Source organism: Ambystoma mexicanum, chromosome 6q (assembly GCF_040938575.1).
Source record: "Ambystoma mexicanum isolate Mex_15411 chromosome 6q, UKY_AmexF1_1, whole genome shotgun sequence".
In the NCBI taxonomy this organism is placed as follows: domain Eukaryota; kingdom Metazoa; phylum Chordata; class Amphibia; order Caudata; family Ambystomatidae; genus Ambystoma; species Ambystoma mexicanum.
Window position 1 is genome coordinate 809501744 of NC_090937.1, and position 18038 is coordinate 809519781.

General features: G+C 44.8%; 1 protein-coding gene across 1 annotated transcript in view; it reads right to left on the reverse strand.

The window, feature by feature from the left end:
* Nucleotides 1–18038, reverse strand: part of GASK1B (golgi associated kinase 1B) — a 323049-nt gene that overhangs the window by 44133 nt on the left and 260878 nt on the right. Inside the window, exon 3 of the mRNA XM_069631333.1 lies at nt 13784–14010. Coding sequence (XP_069487434.1) covers nt 13784–14010 — 227 coding nt within the window. The remainder of the gene's footprint in view (nt 1–13783; nt 14011–18038) is intronic.

Below are 18038 nucleotides of genomic sequence, written 5' to 3' on the forward strand. Positions count from 1 at the left end.
TTAGATGTCCATAGAGCTTTTGACAGCATGTCCCGGGGGTAATTGAGACTAGTGTTAGATGGCTATGGGTTTGGGTCCAAATTCTCTAAATTAATATTCTCAAAATTTTGCTTCCCTTCGACAAGGGTTCGGGGAATGCATGTTGGACCCCTTGATTACCCTAGGCAAAAGGGACGAAACAGGGGTGTCCCCGGTCTCCGTTAGTCTTCGCCTTGGCGATGGAGCCCTTGGCCCAACAAATTAGACTCCACCCCGAGATCTTAGGTTTTGAACACACAGGACAATGTCCTAAATTGGTGCTATCTGCAGATGACCTGCTCTGCTTCCTAAGAGACATTAGTAAGTCTATACCACCAGTTATGAATCTTCTGTCCCGTTTTGCTGAGCTTTCGGGATTCCAAGTGAACCCATCTAAATCTATTGGATTGGCCTTGACGGAGATCCCCAGTGAGACTGCAATTATTCAAGCACAGTTTTCCATCCCATGGTCTACGACTGAGATCCCCTACCTGGGTGTAAAATTGACTCAGTCTTACTTGGGAATTTTCAAGGCCAATATTCCTACCTTGCTGAGGGAAGCGAAAGAATGGCTCTCACATTATGAATCCCAGGAGATATCTTGGTTGGGCCAAATTAGCGCGCTCAAGATGACCTTACTTCCGAAACTCCTATATGTCTTTCAAGCTCTTCCAATGGTGATTCCCAAAGGGGACCTTATCAAAATGCAGAAGGCACAAAGTCGCTTTGTTTGGAAAGGGGGAAAGCTGAAAATACCTCTTAAGCTCCTTACCAGGGGGAAACCATCAGGAGGCTTGGGAATGCCCTCGATTCAGAGATACTATAGGGCGGCGCAGGTCGCTGCTATGCTGTCCTGGGCAAACGCTTAGGAGGCCCCCAAATGGTAGGATATTGAGCAGGCGATGTCCCCATTCCCGTTGGCACATCTTACGTTCCTTCCCAGGGAGGCCCAGACTCATGGGAGGGCTCTTCTGAACACTACGACCTCCACGTTACAAAGCTGGGATAAGGCATGTGCTGAAAGCGGGATCAAATCGGGCCTGGGTCCTCTCTCCCCTATCTCCCAAAATCCGGCCTTTACTCCGGGCCTAGTGAACGGTGCGTTTCAGAACTGGAAACCGCTGAACCAATACGTCTGAGGGACCTATATAAGGATTGGAAACCCCTGACGTTTGCTGAATGTAGAGAGAAATTCAGTTTCTTAGAAAATGAAAGTTTTCAGTACATTCAGCTGCGTCACTGGATAACTAATAGGGCCCTTCGTAATGCTGGGATCCGATTGGGTTGGAATTAAAAATGCTAGAAGGCCAACGGGGTCATAGAGTTTCAGCTTGCTATAAACTTTTAGAGAATGTCCCTCCTGGAGAAAAACTCCATTGTATGAGTGCATGGGAGGGGGGAGTTGGGAATGGAGATCCCAGATGAATCCTGGCAGAGAATATGGCTTAGAGCTCAAACGAGCTCTCGATGTACGATTGTGAAAGAGAATGCAATTAAATTGTGTTACCAATGGTATCTGCCCCCAAGCAAACTGCATGCAATGGATCCCGACTATCCGGACACATGTTGCCATGGTTGTGGCGAGAAAGGCGACCTGGCGCATATGTGGTGGCACTGTTCTGTTATACAGTCCTTTTGGCTAGAGGTACACTCTAAAATTAAAGAGATTACTGGAGTCTTTTTGCCTATGAACCCGTTGGTGTTGGTGCTAGGGGATACCCCAGAGGACGGCTCCTTTCCGATGTCCGGTAATAGAGCAGCCTTGCCTTCTACCCTCCTTATAGCGGCTCAGATCACAAGAGTTCATTTTTGGAAATCTATAGAAGGGCCCTATATTGCCTACTGGTGGGTGAAAGTGTGGGAATTATTAGGGCTGGAAAAGCTCTCAGCTATGTTGAAAGGGAGAATGCTACATCTGGCAACCATTCCTGGACTTTGTGCGGGACAAAGAACAAATGTTTTTTCAACCAATGTTATTGAAACCTTTTCTGAAACCCTGAGATATGTACTGAGCCCTCACCTGTCTCCTGAAAATGACACTGTGCAATATATATATAATTTTCGTATTTTTTTCTTTTCTTCTCTTTTCTTTTCTCTCTATCTTTCCCCTTGACGTGGCTCTTCACCTCCTCCCGATGTAAGTACTGGTCCATGTTAATGAATTCCTCGATTTGATTGTAATATATTTGGGGAAGGCAATGAATTATGACCATTTATTATGAGGAAACCTATACAAGAATTAATTGTGTTTTTTTTTTTTAACCAGCAGTGTATATTTAGATTTTCCTTCTATGATGGTTGCATGTTCTCAAGCTGGACTGTGAACTGAGAGGATCAAAGGACTTGGAGGGGGTGGGATGATGGTTGCTTAATGAATTTACAAAGTGACTATTGAATTGTTCTGTTATTGTCTGTTTTTCTACACTGAAAATCAATAAAATATTTTTTTTTTAAAAGAAGGAGCCTACCCCTGTGGCAGCGAGAATGAGATGTGTTCCTTTGGCAATGAGAGAAGTGTCTGAGTAGATAAGCAGACTTGAGAGAGAGGGTATTTTAGAGGCAGTTGAGGCCTCAGAATGGATCTCTCCAGTGGTTGTGGTCCGCAAAAGCAATAGAAGTGTACGACTTCGAGGTCTTAATAAGTGTGTGCTGGTGGATAGGTTTCCCCTGCCCAACATTAGTGAAATGGTTAGCATGACAGTGAGGGACAAAATGTTTAGCACTTTAGATCTTGCATCGGCATAGCATCAGGTGGTGCCACATCCTGACTCGAATGAATACACTAGGTTCATCATGCATCAGGGCACGTTTAGATTTAAACGCATGCTGTTTGGGCTGGTTTCTGCAGCAGCATTCTTTCAGCATGTCATACATGCAGTTTTCGGCAAACTTAGAGAAGTTGTGTTTTATCTGGATGATATTCAGGTTATGGGAAAGTCTCCAGAGCATCATGATAGGACATGTCAGATGAGCTTTGCAGAGCAGGGATGACTCTTCAGAAGAGCATTTCAGATTGACAGACATAGACTTCTTTTGACACAAACTCTGTTATAAAGGTGTATTGCCAAAGGCAAGTTTGGCAGAGACCATACTAGGCTAGAACCACCCAAGGGCAGGCATGGGGTCAGGTGATTCTTAGGCTTAGTTGAATATTATGCAAAAGTCATAAGAAAGTTTGCAGATTGTTGAGTGAACATTAGAACATTGCAAGCAAGATGGCCAGTTCAAGTGGACTGGGAAATGCAGCCAGGAGTTTGATGAATTCAAAAGGGCGATTTCCAGGGCCCTTGTGCTGCACAGTTTTGATTCAGAGAAGGACACATACATTATGACTGATGCTAGTGACACCGGACTAGGAGCTGTATTGATTAAAAATCAGAATGGTGTTGAGAGGGTGATGGCTTCTGTGTCTAGAGTACTCAAAGCTGCATGACCTGGATATACAGTCATTGAGAAGGAGGCCTTGTGTGTAGTCTGGGTAATGAATCAATGTAAGGCATTTCTATGGGGCAGAAACTTTAAGAGCTTCTGTGATCACAAGCCGTTGGTTAGCATCTTTAAGTTCTTGTCTGGATCAGAAAGCAATTGTGTTGAATACCAGCAGGAGCAGGTGGAAGAAGAACAGATTGTGTGTGATGCTGTATTTGTGGTGTGCGAAGGTAAATTCACAACCCAAGAATGGGAAGATGTGCTGACAAATTATGAAGTCCTGAGTAATGTAAAAAAAAATGGTATCCACAAACCAGACACACTGGACCAGTGAGCGTGGCTTAGGAGTGTTTCAAAGGGTGAAGGACAAGTTCAGTGTTGAGGAAGGTCATCTATTTAGGTCAGGCCATGTAATACCAGCACCAGGGGTCAGGTACAAGTAGCTGGAGGTGGTGCACGGGGGTCATCTGACATTTGGTGGCCAAGTCTTGATGACGAAGTGGGGGAATTTATAAAGAATAGTGTGTGCAGTGTGTGTAATGAGTTGGAAAGGGTGTTGAGGACACATGTAGTGGAACCAGGTCTACATTGAGAGTTTGTTGCCATAGATGTGTTAGAACCTATTAGTGTAAGTAGGGACCTTAAAAGGTATATATGTGTGTTAGTTGATCTATACTAGAAGTGGGTAGAAGTAAAGGTTGTGCAGGAGGCAGACTCACGGGCAGTGGTCATGTTTCTTGATCAAATATTCTAGAGGGAAGGATTTCCCAGTAAATTGCTTACAGATAATGGATGGGATGCAATTCATGTCCCGGGTCAAGAAGGAGTGTTTCACAGGGATTGGTGTAGAACACTACATGACAAACATTGCTTCATCCTGTCATCAAAGGCACAGTCAAGCACTTCAATAGGACGCTGATGCAGGGCATTCAAATGGATATAAGAGAAGGCAAAGAGTGGGAGGAATATGTGGACAGGAGAGTGTATGCATATAGATCTTCTCCTCATGCCAATGAGGGCCCTGTGCTTGTGCATAGTGCTCAGGAGAAGGAAGCTAGCAACATTGGTGTATGCTGCCTGGTTGGGGAGGTGGACATTTGCGGATTGGGATGACAGTGCTGTGAGGGTTCAGAAATGTGAGGCAGACAACGTTACGAAGGTTGTTCAAAAGATGCCATTTTATGAACTCAAAAGGTTGGATAAATGCCTTACTATCCCTACCCTGACTAGGATTTCCCTGCCTAAAATAAATTAAACAAAACACTCTAAACAAAGGATATCTGTCCTCACACTTATACATGAAGTCACTCAACAAGGTAATGCATGGCAGTTCATTAGCAACAATATAACAGTTAAGTTCACAATATGACCATAGTCTCTTCTTAAAATCTGGGTAAATTTCCCAGATTGAAGCAGCATTCTTCTCCACAGTTCCAAAAAAGCAAGAGAATCCTGGGTTGTAACAAAGCTCAAACACAATTCATTGTGACCCCAACTTGACAACAGAAAGTTCCAACACTCCAGTGGTTCAACAAAAAGATTCTTTCTTTTCCTCTTGCAATAGTAAGATTCAAAATGATTGTCTTCACATGAACAAAGAATATTACCTTATTCCATCCGTAGCAACATAAGTTGTCTTTGTCAGGATGCTTTGCAACAACTTATTATTTCTGAGAAAATACAACACTTCTGCAGCAGTTCCATACAGTTCTTTCTTTAGAAAGGAAAGTCTGTCAGCATGACTTGTTAACACCACTTCACAGCATCAATCTCTACCTGGTTTACTCCCATGTCAGGCCACTACTTCAAAGGTTCGCTGTTCAGGTATACTCCCCTATCCGAACAATAATTCATATACAACAAGTGCCTCTGTGGTTCAAATCACCTCACAACAGCTTTGTAATGTTCATTACTTTACAACATCAGGCTTTAAGCAATTCTTCAGAGAAAGCAAGATTCACATTGGTACACTTTAGTACTCTCTTGCACTTTCCAAAACCTCTGCAAGTTATACTCCTCTCCTTCTGAAAAATCCTTTCTATAAGGGCAGTCTTCTTGCCACTCTTGTTTCCACACTACACGATCAATTAAACACTGACAGGAATAAGGTTTTATTCTGCTTCTTTCTTGGCGTTGGCAATGTGGGTTTATACCAGTTTCTGTCATATGTTTCTTAAAATATGGGCAATAAACTTTACAACCTTTGGAACTTTCATTAGTCTACTCCTGCCTTTGGCAATATCTGTTGGTTTTCAATTGTCTTGCTTTTGGCTTGGGTAATGGTTGTTTGCATTAGGTTCTAAAATTGTTGCACCATCTCGTTGCTGGGTTCTCAATAAACTTGCCTGTTTAAAGACACAGTCATTTGGCTTTAGACAATAATGTTTTCTCTGGTTTCGGTTAGTTTGGTATTCTAAATGTCCTTTGGTACTACTTTCACTCACATGTGAGTGTTGTCTACTTTGAAAATGCCGGTATCGAGCATGCAGGTGGTTTGGGAGCGCTCTGGGGTCATTATCCAGCTGGTGAACTCACCGGGTAAGGCATGTGCATCCGATTCCCTCGCAGCTCAAAGGTACTCTGCTTAAATGGCTCCGCGTAACCTGGCAATCTGTTTCTGTTGGTCCGCCGCCGCCCACGCCACTTGTAAAAGGAGCTTTCTCTGCTCCGGAGGCTCTGTGGTGCTCGTCGGCCACTGGAGACAGCCTCTTGGGGAAGAAAGCTTTCCACGCTTTGACTTCCTACTGTACAGACTCTGCAAAACAGGCGTCTGGTGGCAAAGACCCTCTCAGAACCGGATACTGTTCTCTGCTTATCAGTGTTCCCGGCATCTTCTCCCTCCCCGAGTTCCTCCCCCTATTTCTACTTCTGCTGCTTACACTGCTCACACTGCTCTCCCTTCTCACTAATGTACTACACCTGCGGGGGTATTTTAAGGCTCCGCGACTCCCTCAGGTATGGGTCATTTCCACTAACAAGCTGACCACTTCTACAGTTGTGTTCCTCTTTAGCCCTTTTCTTCATTCCAGTACTTTGGGAATTATGGGACTTGAAGTCCATAATGACATATTTAGTTGTTCTCAATTCTTCTGTTTTGCAATAAGCTACTAGAAGGTTGGGGCCTCGGGGAAAGCCGAACAAGGGGGTTTCCCATCCTCCTCACCTGCTTCCCCCCTAATGCAATCCTCTTGCAGAACACCACCCCCAGGATCGGGATCAGTAAGCATCTGCCTTTCCTTGGCCACATGAGAAGGGTCCCAGGTCACGTTTTCTGGGGCAATCATCACTGATTCATCACAGTGCATTGAGGAGCACGCAAGAGAGATAAGTGATGACATAAAAGGGAGATTTGACCAGATCAAGGGAGCAAGACTCATCAGAGTGGGGGAGGGAGTCACAGTGTGGGTGCGCTAACCGGGACTTGTGCAGAAGGGCCAGAACAAGTCTGTGGGACCCATGCGTTTGTAGAGAGTATTGAGTGATGCTGTTGTTCTAGAGTATGGGAGAGTCTGGAATAAAAGCAGCATAGCAGTAAGAACTTGAGGTTGTTGAAGAAGATGTGAGGAGGGGAGGTATGTTAAATATATTTTTCTTTTTAAAGGGCACAATGCAGTGACAAGACAGGTGCTTTCTTTTAAAAGTGTTGTTTACTAGGTGCAGGTGCCTGGCTTGCCTGGGCTGCCTATATGTTTATCTTCAAGCGGCGGATTCTATGTTCCATGTTCTGAGTAGTATGTATATAATGGTGCCTTGAGAATTCCCAGCAGATACTGCTGTGAGTAGTGTGCAGGAAGGAGGACCTCCAAGAAGACTGTACTTAATGAAGAACCAGTTGCTGCAGCACCTTGTCCTGACCATCTTACCTAACACCTAATACATGGAATGAGGATGAGCCTAGAGACATATAATTCATGCAATACCTTTGGAGAAGGTGGGAAATGAATATGGAGAGTAGAAGAAATGTCATACAACACTAGACAGTACCAGTTTCCCACAAAATCATTAGCTTGTCCCAGCAGCCTTCCTTAGAATCTGCCAGAAAAAAAGATGACAACAGCCCTCTTTAAGTGGATGGACATGGTTCCACCCCATCTTTCTGAAATTGTATGCAAATTAAGCAATGGCCTTTATCTATGATAGTATTCCTAAATTCGATTTTTCAAACATAGGCTGTATGTCACATCCAGAGGATAGACTTCATGAAAAGCAGATTCTTCTAGTCATTTACTGTCCACGCTGCAACATTCTGTGCCAGTCTAATTCACTGTTGTCACTCTTCCAACACGTTCTCACAGCCACATTCACTGCTCAGCCTGCCTTGTTTACAGATCACACATCCTTACAAACTGCTAGACCTAACTCGTTCAGTACTAAACCTGTTGAGGCTAGTGCATTCACTACTGTGTCCTATTTTCTGGTCACCCAATTGTATTCTCAGCTCACTTAATAATGTATTGCTAAGCATGTCCTGCTCACTTCCCACTGCTTTGTTCACTGGCTACTGTGCTTCATTAATTGGCCGCTCGCCCACATTTACCGTCCAATCCATGTCATTCATTACTGATTGCCCCATTCACTGATCACTCTTTCTGCTTCACTGACCGATCTACCTCTTTCCCTGGTTATTCTGCTTCACCTGTTGTCTGCCACATTGATCACCCTAGAACACGTACTGCTCACTGTGACCTATTGGCTGGTCATCATCCTTCAATCACTGCCCATCCTCTCTACTTCACAGGGTTCCTTTGGCTTTTTCACTGGTTCCCCCTTTCTACTCCACAGATCAGCATGCTTCATCAGCTGCCCCATTAATAGTACCTGCACCCCGTACCCCTTTACTTTGCAACATGCCTTTCCCACTGGCAACCAAATGAACTGCCAACCCTCCCTTACACACTGGCTCCCCTGTCTTAGAAGCACTGGTCACAATGCTATTTATTCACGGATTACCCAGCCGCTAATGTTCTGGTTAATCTGCTTCAAGTTGTGCTGGCTACTCTAGTACAAGTTTTTTTGTTGTCATTGGACAGCATACTGATGGTCCCTGCTTCATACCATATTTTTCATAACTGCCTCATCTAGTGTGACTGTAAATGTGCAGTGCCATATGTATGTCTGATATTGTCCATAAATACCTTTCTCTGCAAATGTGATGGTATTATTAACATATGTATTTTCCTCCTTTTGAAGCAAATCTAATGTAATGTTTAAAATGGCTTCATCCTGTTTTAAGAAACTAAAACTACAGATCTACCAATACTATTGGGCGGGTATACCTCACCCAAGTTCCCTGCCCCTCTCAAAGGCAGTTCTGGACCACTGTGGGTGTGGGGGCCCTGCTTTATTTTTTATTTTATTTTTTACATTTGTATAGCGCGCAGGCAGCCCAAGGGCATTGTGGCGCTGTTACTTGCAGACAACTTAGTTACAATATGCATAAGTTACAGATTGGGTACATAGGCGTAACGCATAATATGCATAGAGGCGTACACAGGTCAGGTATATATATGGCGGGTGTACATGAGAGACGGTAGAGAATCAAGCAAACACAGTGGTTTTGAAGGTTTTGCGGAAGGTGGTCAGAGAAGGTTCAGCTCGCAGGGCAGTGGGGAGGGCATTCCAGTGTAGGGCCGCAAGGTGGGGGAAGCTGGCACCCCTGCTCTTGCTTTTTTTACCCTGGGTACAGTGAGTAGGTTGGTGTAGGGGGTCCTGGTTAGTCTTGAGGACATGGCTGGGTGGATCCTTTGTGCCAGGTAGGCTGGTGCTGCAGAGTGGATGCATTTGTGGGTGAGGGTCAAGGTTTTGAAGATGATCCTCTCTTTTATAGGTAGCCAGTGGGAGGCTCTTCTGGCAGTAGGTATATGCTCTCTTTTGGAGATGCCTTGTGCTGCGCAGAGGGCATTGTTTTGAGTGACTTGCAGTTTCTCAAGGTTTTTTGTGGAGGTCCCTAGGAAGAGGACATTGCAGTAGTCCAGCCGTGATCCCGTGATAGCCCTAGCTATGTTTGTGCAGGTGTCGCTGGAGAGGTAGGGTCTAACTGCATTGAGGAGTTTGGCCTGGTAGGCAGCTGAGGAGGCAATGGCGTTCACCTGTCTGGTCATGGACAGATTGGAGTCCAGGTAGACGCCTAGGGTTTTCACTGACTCAGATACTGGGATTATGATAGAGTCAATGTTGAAGTGGGAGAACTGCGCGTCAAGTTTTTTTAGGGTGTCGGGGGAGCCTACAAGTAGGAGTTCAGTTTTGTCAGAGTTGAGAGAGAGGCTGTTGGCAGCCATCCAGGTTTGGATGGCGTTACAGATGGTGTTGAGGGTCTTGGAGTCAGTCTCATAGTCGCCTGTCAGGGTCACGAGGATCTGCGTGTCGTCCGCGTAATTAGTGTATGAGATCCCCATGGCATCAAGGATGAGGAAGAGGGGGCGAGTGAATATATTGTAGAGGGTGGGAGAGAGAGAGGCAGGAGCCTTGTGGGACCCCACACAGCATAATGGTTGGGGATGCAGTAGCTAGATCAGAGAAGACCTGCATGGTCCTTCCATGTAGGAAGGAAGTGATCCAAGCACTAGCATGGGCTGAAAAATGTGCAGTGGAGGTTAGGTGGTGGCATAAAACGTCGTGATCCACGAGGTCAAACGCAGCAGAGAGATCGAGGAGGAGGAGCAGGACAGGTCTGCCCAGGTCTCTGGCATCATCCATCTGGTTTTTTAAATCCAGTAAGGCGGTCTCGGTTCCGTGTTTTGGGCGGAACCCAGATTGTCTCAGGCCTAGGAGTTGGTTCTCTTAGATGAAGTGTTGGACTTGCAGATAGGCTGCCTTGTCGAGAATTTTAAGGAGGAAGGGGATGGCGGTGATCACCCACCCCACTCCCACTCTCTTTACCCCACCCACTCTACCTCCCTGCTGTCCCAGGTCTAGGGGAGGGGAAGGCCTGAATCAGCCCTCACTCTCGATAAAGCCGGGTCTACGGCAGGGCTGGGGTCGACTGGAGCGGCGGCTGGCTGGCAGTGAGTAAAGGGGTTGCTCTGATTCCAGCTCCTCAACACATGTCAGAAAGAATCAGGAGGCTTGCCCTGCTTCCTGGTTCCTTTCTTTGTGGAGTGTGTGAGGCTAATGCCTGGAATAAAATCAGAGCAATGAGTCCAGCAGGAAAGAGATAAGAAACCCTTTTTGATTTTGGCTGTTATGGCTTGTACCACAGAATTGCTGAAACCATTGTAACAGAAGAGAGAGAGGGAATGAGGGTTTTGAACTGAGAATATCTGGTTGGCATAGCAACTGACAATGCCTCGGCATGAAACTGCCAAATCACTCAAATATTTTTCCAAACTCCTCCGCCGTACTACCCAATGAGATGTTACCTAACAATGTTCGCTTCAATCAGTAGCTTTGTAAGAAACTGGTCGGGTGCCAGGCTTTCCATTTCCAAGATGTGCAGTCCCCACCCCCACTCTCTCTACCCGCACCCTCCCCACTCCCACTCTCCCTGCACCCACCCCCCACTCCGACTCTCTCTACCCTATTCACCCCCATTATGTGTGCTGGTTGGATTTTGTTTGGGCTATTTTGAGCTACTTTTGAGGAGTGCTCTTGGGGTTGGTTTGTTCTTCATATTTTTAACCCTCGGACCAGTTACAATCACCATCACCCACCCCACTCCCACTCTCTTTACCCAACCCACTCTACCCCAATCTCTCTCTACCTCAAACCCACACACCCTAGCCCCACTGTCTCTACCTACATCCACCCACCCTACTTTATCCCCACAATCTATACCCCCACCAACCCACCCTAACCTCACTCTCACTCTCTATTCCCCACTTTACGCTACCCCCACACTCTCTACACCCACCCACACTACCCCAACTCTCTCTACCTCTACCAACCCTAACCCCACTCTCTATAACCCCAACCACCCCAGCCCACTCTTTCAATCCCCACCCACCCCACCCCCTCTCTTAATCCCCACCAAACCCACACCCACTCTCTCTATCCCCACCCTTCCTAACTCCACTCTCTCTACCCCTACCCACCCAGCCTACCCGCACTCTGTCTATCCCCATCTCCCTACCCTACGACCACACTCTCTACCCACATCCCCACTCTCTCTATCCTCACCCAGCCTACCCCTACTCTCTCTACCCCACCCAATCTATCTACCCCCAACCACCCTTCTCCCACTCTCTCTACCCCACCCAGCCTATCCACGCTCTCTCTAATCCCACTCAACCAAACCCAGTCTCTCTATTCCCCTTCCAGCCTACTCTGAATCTCTCTAGCCCACCCACCCTACCCCCACTCTCACTCATATTTCCTCTTGAGCCTCATCGATGGGACCCTCTCTAAATTGCTTCCTACATTGCTCTATTCTACTTCTCAGTCTCTTGGACACCCTCCTTTTGGGCTTTGCACTCTCCATCATGCACCCTGGTGCCTATAAATGCAAAATACAAAGAGCAGCAGTAAACGCCAAAATTGTTGGCTTTGCCAATACTTGTTTTAATTTGTGTATGTCTGTATGTGTGTATTATGTGTGAGTGCATTTCAGATGTATATATATATATTGATCACATATATTCATATGTGATCAAGCAACGGGATCGTTGCGAAACGCGTCAGCTCTGTTATGCCCTTAATAAAACTGGATATGGCATAAGTAACCTTGTTGGCGAATGGTGGATTTATTTTGAAGATTTTTTTGACATCCTGACCACTTTGAGTGCCGTCCTCGTTGGAAAAGTAGAATTTTCTTTTCCTTTTGTTTTGAATATATATATATATATATATATATGCATGTGTGCATGTGAATGGTGTGTATGTATGTACAGGTTTGAGAGCACGAATTCTGTAAATGAGACTGCAGTGTGTGAATGTTCTGGGTGTGTGCACAGAGAATGCAGTGTGAATGTTCTGGGTGTGGGTAAAGGTGAATGTGAGAGAGGGTGGATTGGTGAGTCAGTGGTGAGTGAATGGGGATGGATGTGCTTATGTGTGTTTGCAAGCCACTGGGAGGGCAGGGAGCACGCAGGCCATTTTTTACTGGGTGTCTATGATGAAGCAAACATTATACCTGTTATTACGTGGATAGACTGACATTTTGGTACAGCCTTTCTAGCCATTTCTTACTGTGGTGTGACATTTTCACTGGCCATCTATGATAATACAAGCATGATAAGTTGTATTGCATGGTTAGACTGGCTGCACCCAAATTCCAGCCTAGCCACATAATACCATTTATCAGGCTTTCTTTATCCATAGACTCCCAGTAAAAAAACAAAAAAAACATGCCACAGTAAGAAATAGGTAGGCTGGCTGCACTAAAATGCCAGTCTAGCCACATAATCATTCTTGTGATGCTGGCTTTATCATAGATGCCCACTAAAAAGTGTCATCTATAATAAGGAAAGCATGATACGTGTTGTTCTTCTATGTTATGTTATTTTATGTTATGCTATGTTATCTTATGATATGTTGGACATGTTTTCTTATTGTGGCATGGCATTTTTAATGGCAAAGCCAACAGGGCTATGTTCTTACGCGGGAGTACTGGCATAAATTGGCAGAGCCAGCTCGGCCATGTTTCTTATGGTGTCATTACTGGAATTATGTGCAAAGCATACATAAGTATGTTCTTATGAGGGAATACTGGCATGCATTGGTGCAGCCCGCATCGGAGCATATGAGCACACCCAGCGTGAAAATGATATTTTAGGCTGCAATATACTGTGGTGAAAGTCATCATGGAAAAGTGTTGGAAAATGTTCCTGTCCACTGTTGGTGAATTGTTACATGAGTTACCTGATCAAACCGATTGCAAACCTTCTGGCTTTTTACCCGATTGTTCACAAAAAGTGTGCTATATAATGCATCATTGTAACCCATTACTCCCAAAATAATTTTGGGGGGAGAACCACCCTGAATAACGTTTGGATGGTTTGGTCTCCATGGCCATGCTCGGTTGCTCTTGCAGATTTGTGGCAAATATTTACACGCTTGTTTACACCACTCCAATTAAAAAGCTCGCCAAGTGCCCCTGGTGCTAGGGTCGAGGCACTGCCTCCATGTTTCTATGCTAGGTGAAAGATGTAACCTTTGCTTAGTTACATCTTTCACTTAGTGCAGTGCGCAGCGTGCCCCTGCAGCAGCACGATCATCATGAGCATTGTGCATGCACGGAGCTGGATATACCATAAATCTCCCGGTTCTGACAATATTAATCACTTCCGGCAAAGACCTATGCTGCTTAATCATAACCTGTCATTGGCTTTAGCTGAACTGTCCTTCTGCTACAAATGACAATAAAGTTGGTTGAATGTGGCAGACCTGGCTATGCACTTACTCTTGTATTCCTTCTAGAAGCCTGAAATCCAGATTATCTTCGCTCCTGTCAAAGAAGCCCTTGTTATCAGTGAAGAGCAGATGCCTCGGGTCATGACGTCTCTGGATGATGTGGGCTAGGGTAGCCGTTTCAGATTCTTCACATTTCTTTTTAAGGCCTCGGTGGGCGCAGGCATCTTCTTTTCGGGGCCTGAAACCACAGCAGTTTCTATCCAGTCGATTGTACACCTAAAAGCAAACAGAGGAACGGATGAAAACGAACACACAATAAACAAATGCATTCCGACGAATACGTGCGACATTAAACGCTCGTCTGCGAAACGTGTGCCATTTCGATGCAACAAACACGACTATGATGCCGCTGACAAAGCACTGGGAACGTAAAGTGGCACTGGAAATGTTTTTTAATGTGGGCCCATATTACATGGTGCGAGCAAGACAAAGGACCATTGCGAGTTTTTACGAATTACCAACAAAGTCATGTACTGTTACAGCCCCTTGATCCTGGGAGTTTTTCCCATGGGATTACATGTGGTGGCAGGGAACTGTTAATCCCCATTTTTCGAATCCACTGGACTGCACAGGGATTTTCGCGGAATTACCACTGGTGCTAATTCTGCCATGTTAATTTTTCCGATTTTTTGGCAGTAAAGTGGAGGATTTACCTCCAGGATTGTACTGAAGGAAAATCATCGACTTCAAGGGCAAACTCGTAGTTTGTAATAATTCGCTTGAGGCCAAAAAAGTAGCAGTATCAGAATTATTGCCACTTTTTTACTGCACCGCCAAACTTGTAATGAGGGCCCAGCGCAGGTGTTTTGGGGGGTGAGGGTTCTTCCCCCAAGAGTGTTTGAAGAAGTAGGTCAAAAGTGGGAATTTTAAAACACATTTGTTCTTATATAGTGAAGACAAAATAATCAAACATAACTAAAAGCTGAAATATAAGCTTTGTTAAGAGTGAGCAATAAAATACTGGAAGCCTTCCAACAAATGATTTACTTCAAATGGATGTAGGGAGGTCAGAAGAGGCGGAAGGGAGGGGGAGTTGTAGATGGGAGAGAGGGTAAGAGGAACAGAAAACCACACACAAGAGGCCCATGGTGCCTAGGTCCATCTGGAAATCTCCAGAGTCCCATTAGGGGAATTCACCACTGAGGATGGGCATTCAATGGCTGCTGAAACTTCTAGATGACTGCTTCAGGAAGGCAAGAAAAGCAGGTTAAGGCCAAGCTTATTTTATCAGACCTACAGGCCTATGTAATGAGAGTTCATCACACTTCATAGAAGCATACCGTGTACCCTGGTTCCACTGGATAGTGAGCATGCAACATCACACATAATGGCATTAATGTGCAGTGAGATTTTATTCTTTACTTGAGCTCCGGGTTCGGGTCTATCCCAAATTATTGAAAAGAAGGGCATCAATTAACATTTTGTCATTGGAAGTCAGAAAATAGCATGCCTAACGTTTAAGAAGTGACTCAAATATTTAAGCATTGAAAAAAGGTGGAGAGTATGCAAGGGGTGTGCCAGTCCTCACTGGTTTTCCCTAGCTGTCATGTTTACAGACTCCAGTCAGGTCTGAAGGTGTGTGATGGGACCAGAGCTATGATGACTGGGTTTGCTTCCCAGCTATCAATGACTGTTTCTTTCCTGGGAGCTGTGATTTGCAGTCCCATTTTCAGAAAAGGTCTGTCCAGCAGGAATTCATTAATGGCAAGTGGGTCATGAGACAAGCTCATCTTTGATGATCCTTTCATATGCAGAATCCTTCAGGAATAGTGCTAATGTTGAGTTTATTAATGGTGATGGGGTCATGTGCATTTAATGCAAAGTTCCACCACAGCTCACAGTAGTCGGTAGATTCATCTGTCAAAGAAAAGGTCAACTGAATAGTTTTCAACATGTGCAAAGTTTGTCTTCTAGTTGGACAAGCACATAATAGGGTGTTGCAAGGCTACGTTTTTGATGCACGTAATGAAAACACGCATGCTGCCTGCATGTACCAAATAATGAAAAGCTGTAAACGTTTATTGATAATCTAACCATCCACAGCGTATTGTACAGTTATCTCAGGTTGTCCCAGTGCCATATGTGAATTGCTCGGCCCTCACTCGTTGTACTGCAGCTCCACATTTATAATTGAAAAGCAAAACTACGAGTACCAGAATGAAGATAAACATATGTCAATCAATGTCCTGCTCACACCGGTCATGAAGGATACGCTGATTTCTAGGTGATCCAGAGGGATTGTTGCATGTAGTGGGCTACAAATCACATCCAACCATCAAAACTGCAGACAATCAGTGCAATTGTGCTCTGCACCTTTAATACACAGACAATGTCCCATTTGAGCAGTCCATTCAATGGATTCTTGCACACACAGTTCTAGACTTTAGTGAGAAAGTCTACAACCATGCAAAGAAACACAAAAGGCAGGAACATGGTGTGAGGAAATATCGATCTGTGCTCCAAACCCAACATATAGACTAAGTAAGGAGTGGTGGAAAGGAGTTACCATTGAACAGCCAGGGCTAGATGGAAGTGTCAGACATGTCACTGGGCCACTTAGAAATACTTAAGGCTTTGTTGCAATGAATTGCCCTTTCTGTACACCTTATACCTCTCAAATCAATTGAGACTCCCAGATCCCAGATCCCAGACAGGTAAAATATATTGTTTTTGTTTCTGGTGGGTGAGAGTCCATTGACGTCTTTAAAGGAGTATGGGGTTTGCTACGAGTGTACATTCCATAGGCTGAAGTGTCTCTTATGTCACACAAAGCTACATCACTTCGCAGCCACGATTCCCTCCTGACCCGTGAAGAAGTTCAAGGGCAAAGCATGGATGTCTGTCATCTTAAGAATACTTTTGAGACACCCTAGAGGAGAAATTATATCTTATAGAAATCGCAATGAGATCTGACCAAATGGCTCATACTTTGGGGTTCTTTTAATAGACTTAAAAACATCCTTCTATCTGGTTTTCCAGCATAGGTGAAAACCTGAATTGAGGATTTCCAGAGCTCATTTGTGGATTGTAAGAGCCTCAGGCTCCCAAGACACGTGTAGATTCGAAATACCAATGGTGATAAATGAACCTGATGGTGAAACATATTGAGAAACCATGACATGTATATTCATGTCTATTTAAGTTGGGTTGGATGTAAATATGTGGTGGCAGAAGGCAGAGCTTGGCTACAGGATAGTGGATCCACCCACCCCAACCACTCCAGAGGTATAGCCAATGCAGTGTGGGTCCCTTAATGCTAGGGCTGGAGGCACGTTGTTGGGGGTGGATGACACCCTTTTGGCACCCATGAGGTTCATGATGTTAACCAAACCCCAAATCAAAATCATTTGCATTATGTAGCGAGTTATTTTCACTCACTCCATAATAATGCAAATGTAGTGTTTGCATTTGCTTAGAATCTTAAAACATTTCAATGATTTGCCAATGCAAAGATTGTTGGTGTACCTAATGCCCTGCACATCAGTTTACATGAATGAAGGCCAGCGTATAAAATGTGCATGCCTTCGCTCATCCGGACCTCGGAAAAAATATTAGGGAAACCATCAGTGACGTCACAGCCGTCTGAATCCTTCAGTGGCGCTGGTAAATCTGGTGCACAAAGTATACTGAAGACCACTTCATCCCTTTCACTGCCTGTCTGTTTAAGGCCAGGGGTGGGGTCTGTATGTTTTTCGCTCTAAATATATAATTAAAAACACATGATGAGTGTTCACATATATATGGGGGGCATTTGTGCATCAAGTAAAGACATGTTTTGTTACTGTGGCATGGATTTCGTAGTGTCATTATGGGGAAAGCAAACATGAGCATGTTCTTATGAGGAAATACTGGCATATATTTGTGCAGCCATCATGGACATATACGGACACAGTCAGCATGGACATATATTTTTGCATTGGCAGAATACTGGCATATACTGGGTAACTGTATCATGTACATGCTCCTGTGCACTGTTGCATCTAATGGATTTGTTGTAATGTTTACCGATTGTAAACTGTGTGGCCTTTTACCTAAACTTGAACAGAAAGTGTGCTGTAAAATGCACCATTTTAGAAAAACTCTTCGGGGGAGGGTGACCCCTCCCAAACCACTCTTGGTTGGTTCAGAATCCCTCACTACACTTGGTCGCTCATGCATATTCTTCAAATTGTTACACCCCCGCAGTTAAAATAATTCACCCACCACCACTGCTGTATGAGTCGGTCCAGCTGGACACATAAAGA